At 40.3% G+C, this 24,268-nt stretch overlaps 1 protein-coding gene across 1 annotated transcript; it reads left to right on the top strand.

Moving 5' to 3' along the window:
* Positions 1 to 1,738: 1,738 nt before the first annotated feature.
* Positions 1,739 to 19,891, top strand: LOC139465272 (solute carrier family 49 member 4 homolog). The gene is made up of 11 exons (XM_071246949.1): positions 1,739 to 2,099; positions 7,168 to 7,258; positions 11,064 to 11,227; positions 12,699 to 12,762; positions 13,289 to 13,383; positions 13,786 to 13,915; positions 16,491 to 16,599; positions 18,109 to 18,176; positions 18,361 to 18,479; positions 18,647 to 18,829; positions 19,719 to 19,891. The coding sequence occupies exons 1-11, from the start codon at positions 1,751 to 1,753 to the stop codon at positions 19,889 to 19,891; spliced, it is 1,545 nt and encodes a 514-aa protein (XP_071103050.1). The 5' UTR covers positions 1,739 to 1,750.
* The last annotated feature ends 4,377 nt before the right edge of the window (positions 19,892 to 24,268 follow it).

The following is a 24,268-nucleotide window of genomic DNA, read 5'->3' as shown; positions in this document are numbered from 1 at the left end:
CACACATTGTACTCATGTTGGGAATTGAACCCGGGTCTTCGGAGTGACGAGCGAACGCTTTAACCACTAAGCAATTAGCAAAAAACAATGGAAGCCAACTCTTGACAGTTATTCAAAGCAAACAGTCCACTGTGCATATAGGTCCCTGATTATTGTCTGTGCTAATTATCCAGCTGGCTTCTATTTGTCCATTGCCATTTTCATTCTATTACCAGTCCGTGCTATTTACCAATTCCTCCCGTTTTCCATTGTCCATTATCTATTACGAGTCACTGATATTTTTAAGTCTTTGCTTCCATTTGTCCATCACTATCACATATCAGCGTTAATTAACTGTTAAGTATTGGCTTCCATTTGTCCATAGCTTATCACTTATTCTGGTATAGTACCACCTTTGTTGTGTTATTATTACCTTCGATCTTACATGTACATATATATATATATGTTATCTGCTTCATAGCATTTATTCACCTGATGAAGGAGTAAGTATGTACTCCGAAACGTTGTTTTGTTCAAAATAAAGAAGTTGGCATCCATAAATTATCTTCCTTATGTGTATCACAGCTTAATGCCATCTAACCTGAAATCGTGACCCTGTCAGTGTGAAGTTTGAAAGTTTATATATTATTGTATTGAAATTGATATTTCGTAGGAACATTATATTAGCCCACAGCAAAGACTGAATGTAAATAGGTTTGGCTGGCCGATGGAAGCCTGCTTAAAACAAGAACACCGTTCCGTAACCTGCAAGAAGACTCGTCCCCCTATCGATGAATGTTATGTGCAAATATACGACAAACCAATCGGAATGCGCGTATGACTTCAAGTACTTCGGTCACAGAATCCTTCAGGATAATGTTTGATGTTACATATGTACCCCAAACTATACCCAAGACAGGGTTGAATGTGTTCAATCATACTGTATAATACTGTATAATAAGTCCCGATGTGTTTTCAATAGCATCTTGGACACATATGACACATGGGAGAAATATACGTGAATCATAACGCAACGAGTTGACAATTCTTTCAGCTATGCCCGTTTGCGCTTAGACGGAACCCAGTCGCAAAATTGGCCACAATAGGGATACGAGTCGCTATTCTGCTTGTCCCGAAATAACACGAGTTGGTCACGAATGCTGGCGGGGGGCGGGAGTCACGTCTTAATAGGACGCTAGTCACCGAAGAGGAAAGCGATTCGTCATGCTTGAGTCACACGTCAATGAAACTCAAGGGAATTTACTTCTAAGTTGCAGTCTAGGTATGAACTGGAAGCGAACTCTGTGAAGCGAAGTGTTAATAAGTAGACTGGTGTACCACATCTCAGTAGTGTGTTTCACAGATATACAATACTCGGTATGTGGTGGAAATAACAGTTAGCTCCATTTGTGAAATCAGGGAAATCATTTGTGACCATGTTCTGTCATCCAGTGGTAGCGATCGACGATGACCGTTTGACCCCTGGTCGTTGTTGCGTGGCGTCCTGCTCACCCCGCCGGTCAGACATGTTCATTATTTAGCTGTGTGAGAGGTCGTGAGCTTCAGAGCCATGTTTCACTGCTTTGACAACGTCCGAATAAAAGGTTGAATATTCTGGAAGTGGTCTCTCGTACGCAAATTGGATGAGGTAAATGATTGTGTTTACCTATGTACACGGAATAGCCAGCTTGGAAACTCAACAGATGTCCCCGATTCAAGCCGCATGAGAAGACAGACAGATTGGTATTCATAACCAGTTCTGTTAAGCAACATGGAGGACGTGGAATATGTTGATGGCCATCTACCCCCCTCAGAAGAAAACAGGGTACGCAGAGCACATAAAATCTCCAACGCATCCCCGAAGGCATTACATGAAGAATCTCCTTTGTTGGACTACAGGGGGAGCATTAAGTCCTACAAGAGCCGGTGGTATGTTCTAGTGGTGTTCTCGTATGCGGCTCTACTTCAGACAGGATTGTGGAACACTTTCGGACCTATTGCTCAGTCAGCTAAGGCTGTGTTCGGGTGGACGGATGCCAATATAGGCATGTTGAACAACTGGGGGAATATTATGAACGTTGTGTTCATGTTTCCGATGGCCTGGTTGTTGGATGTCAAAGGTAGGGATCTGTACCTGATGTAACACGTGTTTGAAAAAGTTATGTCGTACACGCTTATATTCACTGAAATTGATGCCATTACTAATGTGGAAAATTTAATTGAATCCATTACATACATTAATTAGCATAGAAATGAACTGCTCACAGTAATGAAAATATTGAGATCATAATAACTTGCAATAAGTACCTCGATATATGCGATAAAATGTGAAAAGCATACCACTGCAATAACGTTTGCTTTACCCTCAGGGGGCACGGGTGGCCCAGTAGAAACCTATGATTGTGGGTTCGAATCCCGGTTCGCCCCGATCATGTTTCCAGGTTTGTCAGCACCATACCCGTGCTCGTGGGTTTCACCGAGGTGGTAAACCTCTGAGACCTGCATCACTTCGGGCTTTCCTCCCACATTAAGCTGACACGCCACGATATAACTGGAATACTGTTAAAAGCGGCGTAAAACCCAACTCACTCACTCACTGCTTTACCCTCATGTGTAGTGTGATAAAGTATAGTTTTGCTGTATTATTCCACGAGGGGACATAACTTAAACAGCGTCATGACGTCTAACCATTATAACGTAACTCAAAAAGTATTCTGATAAAGTACAATCGATACCTTTGATCTTTTAGCGGAGCATCTTAGAAAGATATACAGCAAGCCAATAAAACTGAGAGCCTCGAGGGCCAGCACATTTTTAAAAAAAACTATAGACCCAGTTGAAAAACTGTAGGCCCAAATATTTTTGCTAAAGCAGAGAGACATACTCTTGCAATATAAATTACAAAACACAACCAGTCGACCAGAAGCAGTTACTGCTATCACACCGAGTTCCCACACAACCAGTCAACCAGAAGCAGTTACTGCTATCACACCGAGTTCCCACACAACCAGTCAACCAGAAGCAGTTACTGCTATCACACCGAGTTCCCACACAACCAGTCAACCAGAAGCAGTTACTGCTATCACACCGAGTTCCCACACAACCAGTCAACCAGAAGCAGTTACTGCTATCACACCGAGTTCCCAGAGACTCGGTTGTGATAGATGAAGCCAACGTTTATCAAGGAAAATATCAGCTTGTAAAACATCTTTGCTTCTGCATGTCATACACAATCTGAAAGGTCTAATCCTACTACTGTTAATAAATATGAAAGTTATATTTATCACATTATTTAAATCATGCCTTTATAACTTAATTAAGTTCGTTTTTAATTCAGAATTAAGCAAACACATTCATATTACACACCAAGGAAACGAAAATTATGGCGATTTTCGGCAATTTTAAGATTTCATAATAGAGCTATCCACTAACTGATTTCTTTTTATTTTCATTGTTAAGTAATCGGAAAAAGATGATATAAAGAATTTTAAGTACGATCTATCATCACATTTTTCCAATGGTTGAATCGCGTTATTTTGAGCGTTTTATGCAGGAAATTGCAACCTAGGCTTAAAATATAGACATATCGTGCTAAGTTACTACCTGTGACAAAGATTTCTCATGCCTATAGTTTGGCATTCAACTTCATGTGCAAGCCTAAAAGTCGAGGCGACAAATGCCGAGATGTCATTTGACATACATTACACGACTGCACGAAAAGATTTATAGTAACATAGATATGAGTTTGACAATTATCAGAAATATGTTTTCTTTCAGTTTTATTTATTTCTTTATTTAATTTATTTACGATTTGCTTAATATTGCTCTTCGACATGTTCGATATGGCCCCATTGTTGAAGCATGTGTTCCAGGGTATTTGTTTTTCAATAATATTGTGGGAAATAGTTCTTAGATTTAAATCTGTTGATGAAATGTGATAAATTGAAATGAAATAAATATTTTCTGACTGTATTAAAATTGATAGATTTAATAAATGAATGATACAACAGGTAGGTAAAAAAACTAAATATTATTTTGACGTGGCGCCGGTGTGGCCGGTAAATCGGCCTGCGGTGTTGAAAGAATTAACAGGTGGAATACTTTGAAGCTGGACCCTGTCTCACCAAGCAATCTCGGTGTTCTGATTCATTTGCTATATTTACAGCTTAAAAGAAACTGCAGTCCGTGAGGGCCTGCTGAAATTTAAAATTACCAGACCGAGAACAAATCTGTCGGCCTCGGGCCTACGGACCGATCGAGGTCTATTTCGAACACTGCAATAGAGGGTTGTCATTTCTACCTTACTGGCACGCAAACACAAGCACACACACACGCGCGCGCACACGCACACGCACAAATACATACGCACGCACACACGTTTCAATCGTTTCCACAGCACACGCGTATATCCGTTGTGTGTATACCCAGTGTGAATGTCACAGTACGTGACTTACACGACAGATATGTATCTATAGCGGACGCTTTCAAATATGCTGTTGATCACATCGAGTGGTGTGTTACAATTGACAGTATCTTCTAATCGTGATATGATAGTGATGTGACAGTGTCGTGTGGGCGGGAGACGTATCACGTTCTCCGAGGGAATAGTCATATTGTTCTGGGCGACAGGGTATGGTCATTCCAACCATTTTAGGATCAACAGTTATGATTACGTTGCCATCGGTAGTGAGTAACCGATAGTGTTGCCTGTCATCTTGCTTATCAGGAAGTTCTATGTTGAGATGAACACAACCGCAGACAACACATAAAGGGACACAACTCTTTGGTAGGAGAATTAACTCTTTATTCAGAAAACGTAGACTGGGTTGAATATATTGAATAATATCACGTTCATTCACTCGGTGAAAATATGTTATTTTTATTTTAACTAATAAATACCGTATTCTATCATTAGAAATATAATAAATGATACGATTGAAATTAAACTGTTCGTAGCATTTACGCTAGAGGGGGGATGGTGTGTGCGTGCGTGCGCGTGTGTATGGTTTTGGTTATCCCACTGAGATAACGTGCCGCAGTTTAAACATGAATACCCAGCTTAGACACGGTGTACTGAATCCGAGCCGACCAGTCCTTGTTAAGTCATTAGTGTCGCGTTCCAACAAGCAGTTCCATCTTATCAAGTCTTTTGGTAAGACACGAGCGAGGATCGAACCCACGACATTCCCCTCTTGGGCAGACACTCCATCCACTAGACCACATAGGGGGTTATGTCGTTACAATTTTCAGCAAATACGCGAAAGACAGCTATCATAATGTCATCGTATTACTACAAAAATAGTTAATTATAACTTCTTCTTCAACACTGTGGTATAACTTTAACACTGTTTAAGTAGTGTCCTACCAAGCCAACTCACACAAAACCTGAATACATAACTGTAACCAATAATAAGGAATCTATCAAAAGGTTAACGGTTATGTGTTCAAGGAAATAATTATCATTAATTTTAAATATGGCTAATGGCATGATATAGTTCATTTTCATAATAGCCAGCCCACATTTTAAACGAGTATCAGAAAACGCCTTTGTAAAGTTACAAAAACTGGTTTCCGTCATTGCTACACTGGACCATACTGCTATTGTATGTACGGGGCGGTCGGGTAGCCTCGTGGTTAAAGCGTTCGCTCGTCACGCCGAAGACCCGGGTTCGATTCCCGACATTGGTAAAATGTGGGAAGCCCATTTCTGGTGTCCCCCGCCATGATATTGCGGAAAAATTGCTAAAAGCGGCGTAAAACCTTACTCACTTACTCACTATTGTATGTACATGTTTTGAAGCCTGAAATAAATTAATACAGTATATACTGTGATATGACAACGCGTCTTTCTACTGGTGACATAATTTTTTGTAAAACTCACACTTGTTATCGCATAATCAAAATGAACATACCATGCACATTATAAAAGCCATACACTAATCACCATAAGTGCATGATACAACACTGCTTTTTGTAGACGTTATGAAGGGTTGGTTGGTTGGTTTGTTGTTTTACGCCGAACTCAGCAATATTCCAGCTATATGACGGCGGTCTGGAAATAATCGAGTCTGGACCAGACAATCAAGTAATTCATATCATGAGCATCGATCCACGCAATTGGGATCCTGCTATGCTTCAACCAAGTCAGCGAGTCGGACCACACAACCCCGTTAGTCGCCTATTACGACAAGCATAGTCTCCTTTTACGTCAAGTATGGGTTGCTGAAGACCTATTCTACCCCGGATCTTCACGGGTCTTCAAGGGATTGATTTGTCATGTTTTGAGTGTACGAAATGATTACCAACTTGATATATAAACATTTTGAAAAAGACACAGTAGGTGAACTGTTGTATTCAATTGCATCGTGATTTATACTGTGTGTTAGTGTCGTTAATTATTATATACTTCAGTGTGAAAGACTGGAATTCCGAAGTTGAGAAAAGTTATATTTTCATTGCAGTGGACATAACATTTGATATTTCTCTGCTGTGAACATAAAACTTTGACGGAACTATTGTAATACAAGAGTTACCTCCCCTCATATTCTCTCCCTTTATCGTAAGTGTCTGGCCCGTACACAAACTGTTGACGTGCTTTTTATGTTAGTTCCACATTGACAAGGCAGCATAGTGAGATATGGTAATCTTTAGAGTTAATATCGCTTTGTTATTCTCTTGAAAATGTTACGTTACAAACTGTAAATTTCTCAGTTGACTCGCCAATCGACACTGTTCGTTTTTTTACTTGACCAGCGTGTATTCTTCCGCGTCCAACTGCGGTGATGTTGGATATACCTTATTCCTGAGAACCTGGATTGTTACTGTTTAGATACTTCTTAATGCCTGTTTTCATTAATATAACTGGAATCATAAATATAAGGCAAATATGACTGTGGTATATACAGCAAAAAAGTAAGTCATTAAAAAAGTTAGGTCATCACAAAATCTGAGAACCTGTATAAATAAGTAGTGAAAACATTGCATACACGTGAAGGGATGTATGTTTTATAGTCCAAATATACAGTAGTACACATGTTTTCCCATTCTTCAAATATTATATCACTGGATAAAGGTGAGCTTCAGTGCCTGTGGTTGTGAATGGACAGGAGATCTGAATATTTGTCACAGCGATTAGCTACTAATTGTAACTGTGCTTTAAGACGTATTTATCCCACTCTCTCGCTCCAGGACTGCGGATATCAATGCTGTTGTGCGCTGTGCTGATGGTGTTTCTCACGGCCATAAGATGCATAACGAGTGACGCAGTAGCAGCGACATGGTCAGTACCGCACCACTATATATTAAATGTGACAACCCAGGGCATGTCATATTTTATGCTGTAACATATAAAATCAAACACGTCCCATTTTAATTCTGGAAACCCATTTGTCTAGAAACTCTACGGTCTACGGCCCAGTCTCGGTCAAAGGTATTTACAAAATTAAACATGCTGTTATCATAGGAGCATACTAAGGAAGAAAAAATTAAAACAAAATTGTTCAAAAACTCAACATTTACTCTATGTCGCCCATGGGCCTGGAAAGGAGGAATATTTTCGTTTACTCAAAACTCTTGTTTTTGTTTCGCAAATACATAAATGTATTCCTTCAAGTATCAAGACACAAAATTTAACTCATTTTAACCTAATTCAACGATTTTATAGCGATGTTGAAATGTTTCGCCCATGGGCGAGAAAAAGGTTTGGCTCCGGACCATCTCTGTCGAAACTCAACTGAAGGGATGCACATATACCTCAAATGCTTGACCTTTGACTTAGTGAAACATAACTTTCAGAGTCTTTGTAATCGTATTGCGGTCAATGGTGGATATGTCATGCTTAAGAAACAACATCTTTGAAACAATTTGGTGCAGTATTTCTGATTTGAGAGTCTCATGATCTATTTCGTTCAATTCAAATCCTTCAATGGATACCTTTCTTGTATTGTACTTGTCTATTTCTCGGTCGTCTTGTTCAGCAACTCCTAGGAAATAGTACCCGCCTAGTTGCTCGCCTCTTGCAGTTCGTCAAGTGACTTCTCCTTGTATTCCCGACATGACCTGTCTTTACTCAGGATGTAACGCATATCTAAAACTGTGGGTCTAGCAAAGCCTTAATTGAGGTTGATGTGTGTCTTGTAGTTTGTGGTAGAAATACTCGATGAAGGGTTGCACGTAATGGAGAGACAATTGGGTTCTTTTTCTCCAAGTCTCTGAAATAACTCTCATGGAATAAGGTTCCATCCTCAATTTGTTCATTTAGCCTGTCATCAATCAGTTCATCAACTCGTCCAAGAAACTGGTCGCTGTCGTACATATGTTTAAAGTAGATTGTTCTGGGTGTGTTACAGATCATTAACAGCTGTTTGTATTTTATTAAAGGATAGGCTAAGTCTCGCCTCTAGCGTATCATTACTTGGGTGCAGAGTGCAACAACACAATCGATGTTAGGTGCACAATGTGCGTCGATCTGTACCCTGCCTAAACTTTGTATAATGTATGTCTTCATAATGTTACGGTCGAACAGTTGCCTGAGACGCCTCAATTCACTGTTGAATGCCCTTTAGGCGTGCAAGAAACATATATAATCGTGGGTTTGAATCCCGTATCGTCGTCATTATTTTCTAGTTGTGTCAGTACCACACCCGTATTCTTGGGTTTTACCAAAGTAGTAGGCTTGTATAACTTAGGACTTATCCATAACATAGGTACCTGGTACTTGATACCGCCGGTAGTTTCGGTATTCTGTCTCATCTCCGTTTCTCAGAACAATCCAAATACAAACTGTTCGTTATGAAGTGATTAGCATATTTTGTAGTGTCTGTTGATTGATTTTTAATATGGGTATTTAAAGATGACAAAATAATATGAAATATATATAATTTATAATGCAGCAAAAGATATGTGCAGGTGTAAAACAATATCTTGTAGTCATATAAAGGTCTTTAACACCTTATTCAGTAAAGTACGGTTATAACGAACTCAAAGGGACTACTAATTTTAGTTCGTTATAACCGTAGTTCGTTATAAGCATATATACAGCATGACAACAGCAAATAGTCGGGACCAAAAAAGTTAGTTCGTTATATCCGTCAGTTCGTTATAAGCGTGTTCGTTATAACCGTATAACCGTATAACTGTATTGCATATTGTTTTGAATATCTCAACTAATGAACACGTTCATTATTGGAATGTCGTACTGTAAATAACATGTAAATAACCTGTTTTCATTTATACGACAGCTACATGGACAATTTAAAGACATTTCGCGTCTGGCTCTCAAGGCAAATATAACGGTAAACACGAAATTTTGGTTGTTAGACATTTTTGTGTTATTTTAAAGGGAAATATAAATACTTAGTTGTATGTTCAGGAAACTAAATTTTGTAATTGTTCGCTAAATAAAATATTACTAAAACCACATAAGCTTACCTCTTGCTGAAAGGTATGGCCCGGTCAATATCAAATATCCAATGATAAAGAACACCCAGACATTACAGGCATACAAATATTATATAGTGCGTTTTAACACCAGATGTTGTTATCAGCCAGTAGTCATTTTGGAAACAACCATTGTATACGTAGTAGACATATGAAACGTGAATGTTCGTGAACAACCAGTTTCCGATAACGATTTTCCAAATAATAAATTACATTTAGCGGGAAGGTCAGAAATGGCGTCGAAATGTTTTTAAAATGGACAATTGAAAGTCAATGATGACACCATGTGTTTGCTGGGACCTTGTCAATATTCCATGTGTAGACTGTATGGACACGTTGAACGCATTAACAGAGAATATTGATATCTGGAACGGTGTCTGAACACGAAGAAGATATTTGTTTTCCATTTATGCACACGATATTGTTTAATTTATCAAACAATGCATGTGTTTGTTTGAAGGGAACATGCTCTTTGCCGACTGTTATCAAGCTAACATATATGGGAAGGTACCACAAATACCAAAATCATTTCAATGTTGACATAAAATATAGATAAGCTTACATAAACATTAACCGAAAAATAGAATTGGTTCAAGAAGTTGTTATATCTGAGCGTAGGCTGAAAAAACTAGTCGAAAAACGCCAGAATAGCAAACTAGTCTTATAGACTAAAGACTCACACACTCCCGATAGTATTGACCTTTAACTCTGCCATGGACAATATGGAGCGCAGTTCGGCCAGTCATTGTGATACCATCCCATTCCATTTTGGACCCACTCCAAACGCGATCATACTGTACGACGTTAACGTCCATTAAACGCTTATTATGACATATCCAAATTCGATTTCTTCGGTCATGGAAGTCGAGAATGAAACACAATTCCTCAGAAAACATGACATTAGCTAAACGTCGTTTTCCCAGTGCTGACGTTCCCTAAAGCCACTGGCGCCTCTGATTCAAATGACGTTCATCAAGTTGTAGGATGACACGTGGACGTCTTGCTTGCAAGACGATTTCTCACCGCCTGGGCATGTACTCTTATACCAGCGGCCAGTTTCTATTATCTGAATGGCAGTTTGCAACCGATATCTTGATGCCATCGTTCTGACTAAATTGTCCTGGGCTGGAGTTGTTTCCCTTGGGCGTCCAAAGCGGCGTCCATCAGCGACGTTAGGTCATTGCTGATGATTAAATGTAATTGTTATAGCATGCTTTATATTTTGTTATAGTTCTGACAAAGCTCTAACGTCGTGTGAGGAAATATTCTTTTTATGATATTACAGATTTACCGTTCAGACGTTGTGTTAATAAAAGCGACAAAACCCTTTCCATATTCACAAGAAATATCCGCCAAAGGCAGAGTCGATTTTACGATTCCGAGTATATCATGAGCATGTGTAAATAAAACACAATTAAATAGTGATGACACCAGGTGACGTCATTTGCTGCAGTTAACCTTCCACCTACAAGACTCCATAGAAATGCATCACGGATAACAAATGTCAGATTCAATTTTGAGTATTTCCCTCAGCTAATCAGCTATCACTTCAAATAGATACGTTTTAATTATTGTATTAAGTCTATGACGTTTACCTTATGTATTATGAAATCTCTCATGCTCTGTTATTCGAATCTTCTTCTCAGGTTAATAAACATCGCCGCTATTGTGAATGGTGTGGCTGGCACTGTGCCATCCGCCGGTCCCGCCCTCCTCTCCGCCACGTGGTTTCCCCCAAAAGAGAGGGCCACTGCTACAGCCGTGTCATCTATCTCAGGCATCCTCGGCATGTCTGTCGGCTTCATCATTGGTGAGTAGAGCGTTTACAAGTCATCGGTCCATCAGCAATTGTTTCAAATACCGTCTTCCGAAATCACAATATCGGTTCTGAAAAGGCTTTGATGCGGGGTATAAAGGATAATTTATTCTGCCTCTCAGAAATCCACGTGCAGTCAATATTCCATGTGTAGACTGAATGGACACGTTGAACGCATTAACAGAGAATATTGATATCTGGTACGCTATGTTTCTGCACACGTAGAAGATATTTGTGATTCCATTTATGCACACGAAGTTGTTCAATTTATAAAACAATGCTTGTTTTTTTTGGAAGGGAACATGCTCTTCGCCGACTGTTATCAAGCCAACATATATGGAAAGGCACCACAAATACCAAAATCATTTCAATGTTGACATAAAATATAAATAAGCTAGCATAAACATTAACCGAAAATATAATTGGTTCAAGAAGTTATTATATCTGAGCGGAGGCTGAAAAAACTCCGAAGTGATCTCAACCTAGGCCCAAGTCACTCTAGAGTGATAAAAGCCTTGGCCCAAGTCACTCTAGAACCGGGATTGAGATCCTTTTTCAATCACATGGGCGCGGGTACAGAGACCAGGGTGTCATTAAACAATAGGTTCACATGTTTAATATTATTATCAGCTAGTTGTAATTATGGATGACAATAGAAAGGATCAAAAACCCAATTTACACTGACAACGAACACTGATTAATTATATCAGAACACATATGCAAGCTGATTAGCCAAGCAACTGTATGACAGTACTACAAAGAGGGTAGCTAACTCAACACTTTGACAAGCTGCATAGGCCACCAATTAACATAGTGACTTGAGAATTAATTAACTCAACTCTCTAATGAGTGAATAACCTCGGCTGGGTTAAATCGGTGGAAATACGTACAGAGGGCCTATCTATCCCTCAAATAAGTTGAACAATAGTCGAAAAACGCCAGAATAGCAAACTAGTCTTATAGACTAAAGCCTAATACACTTTGACTGGGCACGTGCTCATTGCGGGGTATAAAAGATTTATTCCCCGCTGAGTCATTTATTCCCCTCCAAGGCGAGATACACAGTATTTTATTAGATCACGTGGATCATTTAGATATCATCATTATGACATGGAAGTATGACAAGACATTTTACAACATAAAACTAATCAGCAACTCATGTCACAAAATGCAAAGGGATGACGGGAACTACGATGTTTCAGCAGGATTACACATCTAGGTGAAATATGATATGAATGCTTAATTAAAAAACTAAATGATACTTATCTTCGATGTATCAAAAGTGTTGCATTATTCCATTAGGGCATGTAGAATGTTACCCCAAAAGGTGCTCACGTAGCATAAGTAACCATTATGATGCAAATTAATTGAAGCAATATCTCATAGGAGACATCGCTTGATATCACACAAATGATATCTCCAACTTTAGCCAGGTTTGGATGATAAGTACAATTTTTATCTACAGGGCCGCTCTTGGTGCCGCAACCAGAAGAACAATCCTTGAACATGACGGACATACTACACATGAAGTAAGGAACGCATCCATTCATTATTATGTTGCGATGAATATGATTATGCAAGATAGCATGATATATGAAAACAGATTTAATGGACATTTTAACAGTGCTTTACCATAGCGGTAAAATATTTTTTTCTTTTCTTTTTCCAAATCTGTTTGCGCATCTTTGATAAAATTATAATGTCTGCCCTAGTAACAATTAGGAGCGGTTGAGCTGAGTGAAGATGAATATTGTTTTTGTATGCCTCACATATCCAGTATATGAATAGATATAATTAAAGTTAAGAAACAGATGTAATTTTCAAAATACCTTTTCATAATCCCATCAATGAAGACAGGACTGACATCAGCTTCTTTCAGTATTTTGCCAATGCGACGTTATATATTTTATGTTAATGATGATATCTATCCCCCACACCATCACATCCCCCACGCCCAACACATAACCACCCACCCACTGAACACACCCATATGGTTTATGTTAATGGGTTTTATATACTTGTTATATAATAGAACTGACATGTCCCTTGTTGCAGTTCGTCAAGCCAGGGGAACTCCAATTCATTCAATGTGACACCACCCGCCAACCTGTCCGAGGTGAGACGCGGCATCATGAGACTGATGTATATAGGTGATCAACGTTTTCTGCATCCACTATATCAAACCGTGCAGAAATACCATTTTAATTTTAATAAATTTAAACCGTATTCTCTTCTTTTTCTCACTTGTTATGTATGCACGCCACCTCATTGGGTCCTTGAGCAACTTGTGTTTAACGTGTGTCGTCGTCATATCGAAAGAGTTGGGTTCGATTTCCCCATGGATGCAGTTTGTGAAGGCAATTCCTGGTGTCCTTTACAGAGTTTGCTTGGATATTAATGATGTGTCGCATCTTCTGCATTTTGGAATAACAGTATTAGTCTTACGTAAATAACTTCTAAAATGAGTGTAACTGTGTGTGTCGTGTTTTATGCTTCTAAATATAATGACAATATTATCTCTGTATTCCACGTGTTAACTGTGCTGTGTATAGAATGTGCGGCTTGTGTGCTGCTGCTGCTCCTGGTGGTGGTGTACTTCCCCGCCAAGCCCCCCTCTCCCCCCAGTCTCACAGCATCTATGGAGAGGACAAGCTACCTACAGGGGCTCAAAGGACTATTCACGTAAGATGGTAGTGATGTTCTTTAAAAGTGCTACACATATTCCCAACCAATTTCCTTCCTGTCAGTACACGAGTTACTGGTGTTACCTAAAGGGCTACGGCTCGATGGGTGAAACAGGAATGCTGATATGCTCTGTAGGATGTACAACGCGACCGGCATATGTCATCAAAAGTGTACTTGGTATTCCGGATTGAACAAGGCGATAGTTAAGTAAGGATAAGAATTTATGGATGAACAACTTCTTTATTACAATAATTGTAATAAAGAAGTTGTTCATCCATAAATTCTTATCCTTACTTAGTACTCCAACTTCTAAATGCCTATCAAAGAAGTTAAGGCGATAGTTAATCCCTATTCAAATTACCCTTTTGATGATTCGAGCTAGCAGTCAGAGTTGTTGACGTCCGCTGTAAATCCATCTTTCCGAGGCAAGGGCGTTAACTGACTATTAAAGTCCAGTTTCCATCCTTGCCGAACTCGACTGGAATTTCCAGGCTTGGTCGTAGCGCCACCAGTGGCTATTATGAGTCATGTCCCTTCTACGTCCCTTTAACCGACCAATCATGTTTCAGCTCTTGTGTCACTTGCATTTGCTTCATACAAAATGGCGGCGCCCTGTCAAGACGACCTGATCAATAATCAAGATCTATACTGAACAACAATATCCCTGTGACATTGAATAAGATTTAATGCAAAGCTATGTTTTTTTACCAAATCTGAAACAATTTCGGTTTGCCATACTAACTTCAGAAAATGCTTGATTTCATAAAAAAAACATGAACATGACAAAATTTCAATTTACAAATCAATAGCGTGTGTGTCCATCTCTGGCTGCGATGCAAGCAACACACCTTCGTCTCATGGAATGGACCAGGCGTCGCACACGGTCCTGTGGGATATCTGTCCACATCTGCTAGAGCATGTTTCGAAGTTCCTGGAGTGTCTGTGGAACACGTGGTTGACGTCGAAGGCCCCGATCCATCTCATCCCACATGTGCTCGATTGATGAGAGGTCAGGGGACCGAGCTGGCATGGGATGACATTCACGTTGATTTGTTGAAGAGAGTCCTGAACAAGTCGAGCAATATGAGGCCGGGCGTTGTCATGTTGAAAGGTAATGCCATGGCCATGATGACGCAAAAACGGTAGAACAACAGGGCTGATGATCTCGTCGCGGTAGCGCTGTCCAATGAGATTTCCCTCAACCACTATCAAACGGATATCAAACTTGCTGTAATCCCACCCCATACCATAACGCTGCCGCCCCCGAACCGATCTTCTTCCATGACACAATGATTGACGTAACGTTCACCTTGACGTCGGTACACTCGAATTCGCCCATCACTGTTGCTGAGGTGAAGAGAACTTGTCCCCACTGGCGGGTCTTCTGGCGACAGTCCCCGAAAATCTGGGGCGACGACGTATGGTTTATGAAGATATTAGTCGAAGGCAAGGGATGCTTCATGCAATCACTGTTGCTGTCTGGAATCGATTTCGTAGGTGTGTTGTTCGAATCCAGTTGTCTTGTCGATTATTGGTTACGCGTGGCCTGCCACTCCGATGATGGTCTTTGACTGCATTCGTCTGTTGCCAACGTTGCCATAAACAACAAATGGTGTTTCTGTGGACGTTAAATTGTCTTGCAACTTCAAGCATACCAATGACTCGTAGACGCTCATTTTCGGACAGGCGTGGCATTTCGTAATGTTGAATAATTGCGTAATTTTGTTGTTTTTCTGAGTGGTTGTTGTCAGCACGATGCTAAACAATGCATATGGAATCCCATTGGCGCACATGTTTTTATACCCATTCTTGGGTAGTGAAATACATGGGGCTTGCATAAAAGTCAACTTTTGCATGGAATGCATGCTTTTCTGTAGCAGTTGCGTTTTTGTGACTTGATTCCATAAATTTACTACAATTTTGAAAACCAAACTTTAATTGTTTGAAAAATACACTAAAATATTCGTGTCACAGGAACCTTTGTTGTTGAGTATATACTGTAGTAAAACGGGTCTTACCTCGCGAACTCGTCACGATATGGCTGAAATACTGCCGATGTGACGTTAAATATTAACTCACTCACTTACCTCGCGAAGTGCCTCAAATCAATCGAACACCTTGATTAAAAACATAAAAAGATTTGCAAAATATCTGTCAACGCTAATTTGGCGATACACATTCTTTGCAAATCCTGCAGTCGACCGAACGTTGCACGTTGAAATGTATGTTGTTTGCGAACCGCATGTCTAGTTCGTCAGGCGATTTTAATTCGACTGTTCATAGACTCATAGGTCCAGCCAAAATGAAACTCCGGAATTCCAGCCCAAAGTATCGCAGTTTATCACTGGTGAAACTCTCGAGCAAGGATATGATGCTGACAAACCTAGAAACATAATCTAAAACGGATCTCGGATTCGATCCTCCAATCATAGGGTTTCTGGCTCGCCTATACTGTGGCCGATGAACGGACGAGGGGCTACAGAAACCGCGATTAGATCACAGGCGGACTTGACCAGTTTGCCATTAGACTGTCAGTGAATTATTTTTAAGTTTGTCATTTTTCTTTGTGCAGACATAAACGCTTCCTGGTGATCATGGTGGCCTTCAGTGTCCCGACGGGAGTTTTTAGCGTGTTTGCTGCTGTACTGGATGTGGTATTGGACGGTATCGGAATAACGCAGGTGATAATGATAAAGATGATGTTTATAATGCTGGACACATGGATGCATACATATAACACTGTATGGACAACTGATCTGTGGGATTAGGAACTGAACTTTGTCTTGGGCAGATTATAATGCTCTGATCGAAGGCTTCTTGTTTTTATGAAGGTGCCATTTTAGATAGTCATCTTCAGAGTGCCACCTCAGTTGTTGTCACAAAGTCTCCCCGTAAACTCGCTTATTGCTGGTAGTTACAATTCGTCCCTGGGTGAGATCTTTCAACCAAGGAGCAAGCACTATTATTTTTTTTCAAAATGTGAACAACAAATTAATCAACAGAATATTTGCCTATATCTAAAATGTGGAAAGATCAGTGGTACATCACCTAAAATGTATCGAATGCTTTACATGTATTAGGATTATTGTAATAACAGGGAATATGGTTTATTGAGCATTGCTTCAATAAGTATTCGGTAAAACATATGACGCCGTGAGGTGTCGGGTGATGTCAGTTGCAAGATGTGTCGTGACATATTTGTAATGAATCTGGGATTCGAACCCACGATCATAAGTTTCTGGCACGTCTAAATCTACACAGCGAAATGCGGCACTTTGTGACCGATAAACCAACGCAACAGAGACATATCCATTACTCTTTTGTACTTTAAGCTCCCTTAAAATCCGTACAAAGAGAGATACATTGCTGGGTCCAGCAAATGTGCCACCAAATCGCTGTCTCAAAGACTGACCACAATCCTCAATACAATCAAGGAAGGATTTTCTTTATATTCACGGAAAGTATTTATACCATGTGGATTCTCAAAAACGCAATAGGATTTGCTTGACATTTTGGAATCTCAGAGGAACCAAGTTCCTATCTGTCAAAACGTTTGTTTTTTCAACTTTGTATACAACTATTCCACACGCCAAACTTGAGGGAAAACAAAACACTCTCCATAAGGCTGTATGACAAGAGGGATGACTTCAACTTTTCAAATGTAAACTTTTCCTTTATGTCGAGCAATATTCCGGCTTCTTCAACCTTTGGTACTATATGTTCAGGTTAACAATTGACTTGCATTTGCATGTGTTGGTGACGGGCACCACCAGTGGGACATGATACGCTCACCTTTTGGCGAACAACCGGTATCATCACTATTTGATAGTGATTCATAAACACATGCTCATGATATAGTCGGAATCATACAATCGACACCAGTCTTTTATATCGATGTACTTTCAACTTCCTAGTCAACCAGAATCTATCCCATTCGGACTCGTTTGGAACCGGTAAAAATGTTCGGTTAACGGCGATGTCCAGAAGACAAGAAGTTCGACTGAATACAAAACGAAAAGCAACGATCAGTCATCTTTAAACGCATACACATTAATTGTACACGAAATATTGTCATGGTCTGGCAGTAAATACACATTAAAACATTCCTTACTTGTTTCTCATAATTGTTTTTTCATGAAGTGCCAAACCAGCTCTTTTGGAATTGTAAAATCGACACTATTTTCTTTCAGTACCATGCCGGTTGTATTGGGTTTTATGCCACGACAGGTGCTTGTGTAGCGGCACTACTGGTGTCCAGGTATGTACATGCATGTCAAGGATGATTGGGGACCGAATAAACGACAAACATCGATCGTTCAACTTAAGCACATTATGCTTTATGCTTGACACATTTGACTGTAACGAAGCGTTAGGCATAACATAAGGTATATACTGTTCACAGCCAGTCAAGTATTGTTGATTACTGTGCCTTCTATTTCAAGGATTGTTGATCTGTTTCTACGTCACATGAAGATGCTGCTGTTGGTCCTATTCGTCTTGGCAACAACCGCCACACTCTGGTTTGTCCTGCTGCGTCTGTCCTTCATCCCCTTCAGTATGGGTAAGGGACTCTGTGAATAGTGTGTGTAAATAGGCAAACAGATTGAGATATGATATGCTTACTTTATCGTGTAAACATGTTCATGTGTACGTGTCTGTTGAACAAGTGGACTCAATTTCAGTGTTTGAATAACAAACTAGGTGTGGTCTGCTTGTGCCCTGTTTCAGTGTCACTGTACACCTCCTGCATCTTGATGGGAGTCTTCATCAGTGGTTGTATTCCGCTGTTCTTCGAGCTTGGTTGTGAGGCGTCATACCCTATCGCCGAGGGAGTGACAGTCGGTGTTCTCACACTTGCCAACAACCTGACTGGTGTCATCTTTCTGTCTGTGCTGCAGATCCCCAAAATAGGTACACCACCATCTTCGCATCTTAAGTAGGGTTACGAATGGTGTTATTTGGGGGCCGGTAAGTTGTGTTAAATGCTGCATTCAACAGCATTTATGTCATCTCTCAACATGTCTGCTGCACTTGGGAGGAAAGCAAAAACTAAAGTGGACAGTAGACGGGTTTTTTTTCACTTTGATGAAACGCTGACAGGCTTAATATTTTTTCACTTAGATTAAACGCTGACGGGCTTAATATTATATCCCGCTTCACTAATAGATTCCAACTCGTATCCCGGCATGGGAAGGCTACCACTGAACCACCCATATCCCAAAAGACATGGATAAATTCAAGTCCAGTCTTTTAATATATTCGTTATTAAAACACTTGCTTTGGCATTAATATTAATATTATTTTCTGTTTTTTTTAAACATCTCCAATGTTGATTTGTGAGGAAAGTGCATGAATTACACAGAAATGTCTTGATTTACAGACAGACATACATTTCCTTCAATAATATGACACTGAACATGTAACAAGCCTGCACATATCACATAAATATATTTCTTACCTTAATAATTTTGTACATGATGTAGGAATAAGGCATTGTTGAATATGACCTTCATGTGTACGATTACTTAAGTTACTGCACCTAACTTTGATCTTGTTTGAATTAAAGTTGAACGACCAACATCAAGGGATCTCAACATTTAATGAAATATTGATGTTAATTCTGTTTTGTGGCAAGTGAAACTGTATATGTGTATCAGGTTCACCTTAATATAAACTCTAAATATGACCTACTTTTCAGTTTCGACATGTAAGTGTTCAATCTTAATGGTTTAAAATGCATCCATGTATGTGACTGAAAACAACCACAAACTATTCATGTGAAGTGCCCGTATCTCTTCAGGTGTTGTGTGGATGACCTGGTGCATCCTGGGATCTGTAGCAGCTACAATACCCCTACTCCTGTTGTTCACAGAGAACTACACCAGGACTGACATCGACACACAGACGATCACAGTTCCAGAGCCAGAAAAGGGTGGTTCTGCTTCAATCAATACAAACAAGAAATTTGGTTGATGGTAAACATCACACACGCTGACACCGCAGATTGTGTATCAAAATACTCCTTTGACAGGGGAATCGGTGCCTAATCTAAATGGAGACCTAGGTACTGGTATTACTGCCCATGGTAAAAGGAGTTTATCTTGACTTGTTAATGAATCTAGCTGTAAAGCATAATTATCAAGACGGATAATATCATTCCGTCGGTCTTAGCGCTGGTTCATTAGCTACGCTGATTAAATCAGGGATGCTATTCTGGAAACCAGGGCCCCGTTCCTCAAAGCGATCTTAACGCTAAGATGATCGTAAGCCTTTGTTAAAGTATGGGACTTACGATCACCTTGGCGCTAAGATTGCTTTGAGGAATGGGGCCCAGGTCTTGGTATTTAAAGAGTCGTTTAGCTATATTATTGTATCACGCGCTTGTGTTAGTTAATCACATTTTGGGTTTAATGTCACTTTGAAAAGTATTCAGTCATCCCACAATGTGTCAGTTGGAAGTGGAAGGAATTTACAGATTTAATAGATGTACATCCCTACATGTGCACATACACACGAAAGTGTAAGCTGTAATATTATCCAATGCGGTCATGCGTTCACCATGCATGGGTAAACAAAATACACTCATAACATGTGAAGATAATTGTATTGTAGGCTTGTTAATAAAACAATATGTAGTGAGTACTGATGCAATAGAAGAAAAAATTATATTAAGTAATACATTATGTGACAAGCTACACTACTGCCTAGAAGTTCATTCCCCTTACACGCGTTACGCAACCCGTGTGCACCCCGTTGGTCACTCGTGTGGATACCCGTGTGCAACGCGTGTCACACTCATTAGAGGGGGAACAAACTTTTGACCCATGAGGACCCATGTCTAGCTGAACCTGGAGGTGGTAACAAGGGTATAACTTTTTGATTTCCTGACGAAAAATGTTAATACACATTTTATTATATGTATTTGCTGATGTTTCATTTTTAGATGTGATTACATGGTGTCTTGCGATGGTGTTAAGAGAATACATGATCCTGTTACATGTTATTGCTATTCAAATGGTTTTTTTGTGATTTGACATTAAACGTCTGTATACGACTGTCAGTGATCATGTTTATGAGGTTTGGTGGAGCATTGTTTTTATTGGACCCTAATTACTTTATGATGGTTGGGCCTCTTCGTCTCAGCTCCATAGCCGTGACGCTGGGAAAGGGCAGTATTTAATTAATGAGAGTTTATACTTCGGTCTCACAAGTACTAACTCACTAATAAATGACATGTGTAACGTCGTATTGAAGGTTACTCTTTTGCATCTACCCGTTATTCCAAATATACCGACTCTATTCATGATTCCTATCACGCAAAGCTACATTATATGGGTATGTACGTTGTTGACCCAGCATAAATGACCCATGCATAATCTCCCACCCTATATAACATGTGACTGGCATCTTTGTGTGTTCCGGGGGCCCGGTGGCCCAGTCGTCTAAGGCGGCGCCATTCGCTGTGCAGAGTTGCGTCCCTTGGGCACGCCAGAAACCTATGATTGTGGGTTCGAATCCCGGTTCGCCCCGATTATGTTTCCAGGTTTGTCAGCACCATACCCGTGCTCGTGGGTTTCACCGAAGTGGTAAACGTTTGAGACCTGCATCACTTCGGGCTTTCCTCACACATCAAGCTGACACGCCGCGATATAACTGGAATACTGTTAAAAGCGGCGTTAAACCCAACTCACTCACTCACTTTGTGTGTTCCACAGTCGTGGTCATGAAGTAGCCTGTCTTGAGTTTCACATAGCTTTCATCAGCGATGAAGCAATAGGCTGATTTAAACCACATAACTATCGTTGCTCAGTATTCTCGCACAGGCATCCAGAAGCAAGGGCATGTAATGATCAACATTGATACATAAACATAACACAAAACACGATCATCTGTCATCGATCATCCGCCGAAACAAACCCCGTCGGGCGCAAAGGGCAAAACAGCGGCGAAAACCAAACGAACGGACCACTGAGGAACAGTGACGGCACCAGGTGCTCATCTCCTGACCCTAACCCCTAACCCATGACCCCTAGCGATGACACATCCACACTGGCAGTGTCATATTAATTGTTTGATGCAAACGGTATAACACACTCACTCACTCTGTCAGCGTATCGCAAGCTATGTGGAAAAGGAACTTTTACGTGTGTATTACTGCACTCAAGACTCACTGTAGTAAGTGGTCCTGTTTCTGTATCAAGGACACCCGTACACGGGGGAGCAATGTGTTTTAAAGACACACACACATAGACACATACACACATAGACACACACAAACACACCACGACAAATACGAACACCAACACACACACCTCTACAAACACCAATTAATGCAACACACATACACCACTACAAACACAAACGCACACACACACACTCACACACACACAACTACCAACACCAACACACATAGACAACACACGCGGAGACAGAAACGCCAGTCTGTTATTAGTGCGACTAGGGGGAATTTATATGTTTAATAAGTAAGTTTTATCAAAACATGCATCTCAACTTTTTTAGTAAGCTCCTATTAGCTCCTAGTCTCACTAATGGGATGTCTCACTAATGGGATGTAACCCGAGCTTTACCCGTCTAGCCTCACATCTCACAACAACCTGTTACGTCACACAGCAGAGCCTTGCAGACATACACAACACGTCCTTGTTCGTTATTCTGGGTATTGCGCACGGTTTCATACAGATTCCACTTGGTACAGGTATGTTGCCAGTTACGTTTGGAATAGATAACAGTTTTCGTAATTGTAGTCAAACACTCGGCTTTACGATACAAACGAGAGTTCATCAGTTTCATTCGCTATACAATTTGCTGAAGGTCGACCCGACCTTCTTTTTTCAGGTCATGGCTACAAAGCCTCTACTGTACTGGTCGGAAATGGTCGCCATTTTCTAAAGATTCGTATCAGGTCTACCAAGGATAAATTAATTGGTGTCTAACACTTGGCTAACTATACTAAGGAGGGCTCTCGAGAGGCACATTGATTCATGATATAAGCTGAAGGTCGGCCCGACCTTCCTCTTTTAGAGTGAGACAAAAATGCCTCTTCTTTGCTCAGCGGAAACTACACACTCTTCCTAACATCCGTATCAAGCACATACATAAACAGACATAAACATGTGTAGACTATTTGTCTATTTTGCACACTAATATATCGCCTAGCAGAATCATATTTGAGAGTTTTCGTTGCACGCAGAGCCTATTCGCTTGAGTAGTATAGGTAATAGGGGTTCTGGACCACTTCCACTGGAGCTGGATTCATATACCTATACTGCTACTACAGGGGGAATTTTTTATGCCAAAATGATTATGCGATTCAACGATAGTCATGATTTGTATTAAACGAAACATCAATATTAATTAATAATGAATAAAATTTACTATAGCCCACGAGGATATTGGAAAGGTGTAGGAGCAATAAAAAAATTAGCCACCGCGGCTAAGGTATCTAAAGATGTGGCCAAGGATTGGTTAAAGAAACAAGCGTTGTGGCAAATATATTTACCGGCACCGCGTTATATACCGAGGAAGAAGTTTGATATTTCTACGACGAATGAAGTTCATCTGGCTGACCTCTTGTTTCTTCCTCACTCGAAAGATTCAACAGAAGTAGCTAATGCACTGAGCCGCATATATAAACGCGGACCACTAAAATGGCCTAAGCTATTTCAAGTAGATCCCGGTCGCGAGTTTATGGGATCGGTAACTAAACTCTTAACAAAGCACAACGTCAAAATCGTCCGTGGTGAAAGAGAGGCCCACCGTAGTCAAGCCATTGTTGAAAGATTTAACAGGACTCTAGCGGAACGTTTGTTTGGCTATCAGTATGGGATCGAAATGAAATCGGAGCGATTGAGATCAACCGAATGGGTGACACGATTATCAGCCGTTGTATCAGCGCTGAATAATGAAGTGATGAGATTAATAGGGAAGAAACCATCCGATGCGATTAAAATGAAATCCGTGACTTCCGAATCTTCAGCACCGAGGAGAGGCAAAGAACAAAAACTTCCGGATAGAGTAAGGGTAAGATATTTATACCAGCCCGGTGAACTCGAAGGAGGCCTACGTCGCGCAACCGATCCCATATGGTCCCTCAAGACGTCTAACATTAGTCGATTGGTTATGAAAGAAGGAGAGCCTATTCTTTATTATCTTCAAGATGGGCCGGGCAGGGCATTTGTACGAGAAGAGTTGTTCATAGTTCCCGACGGTACGGTATTACCACCATAACCATAAGCATAGGTAGTTACACCATCATTATCAATCCATCTCTTTGTATCTAAGGGGGATAATGATGTCTTGTTCATTCTTAATCCATATATCCTATGATCG

Source organism: Haliotis cracherodii, unplaced genomic scaffold, assembly GCF_022045235.1.
Source record: "Haliotis cracherodii isolate W230 unplaced genomic scaffold, xgHalCrac1.p SCAF_18, whole genome shotgun sequence".
Lineage (NCBI taxonomy): Eukaryota > Metazoa > Mollusca > Gastropoda > Lepetellida > Haliotidae > Haliotis > Haliotis cracherodii.
Note: the sequence above shows the minus strand (reverse complement) of the source record. Positions and strands in the feature narration are given on the sequence as shown.

Excerpts from the sequence above, each read along its gene's own strand:
- LOC139465272 (XM_071246949.1), top strand. The coding sequence starts at position 1,751 with ATGGAGGACGTGGAATATGTTGATGGCCATCTACCCCCCTCAGAAGAA. Across the intron at positions 2,100-7,167 it reads CTGGTTGTTGGATGTCAAAG|GACTGCGGATATCAATGCTG; the intron begins GTAGGGATCTGT and ends CTCTCGCTCCAG. Across the intron at positions 18,177-18,360 it reads GCGGCACTACTGGTGTCCAG|GATTGTTGATCTGTTTCTAC; the intron begins GTATGTACATGC and ends TTCTATTTCAAG.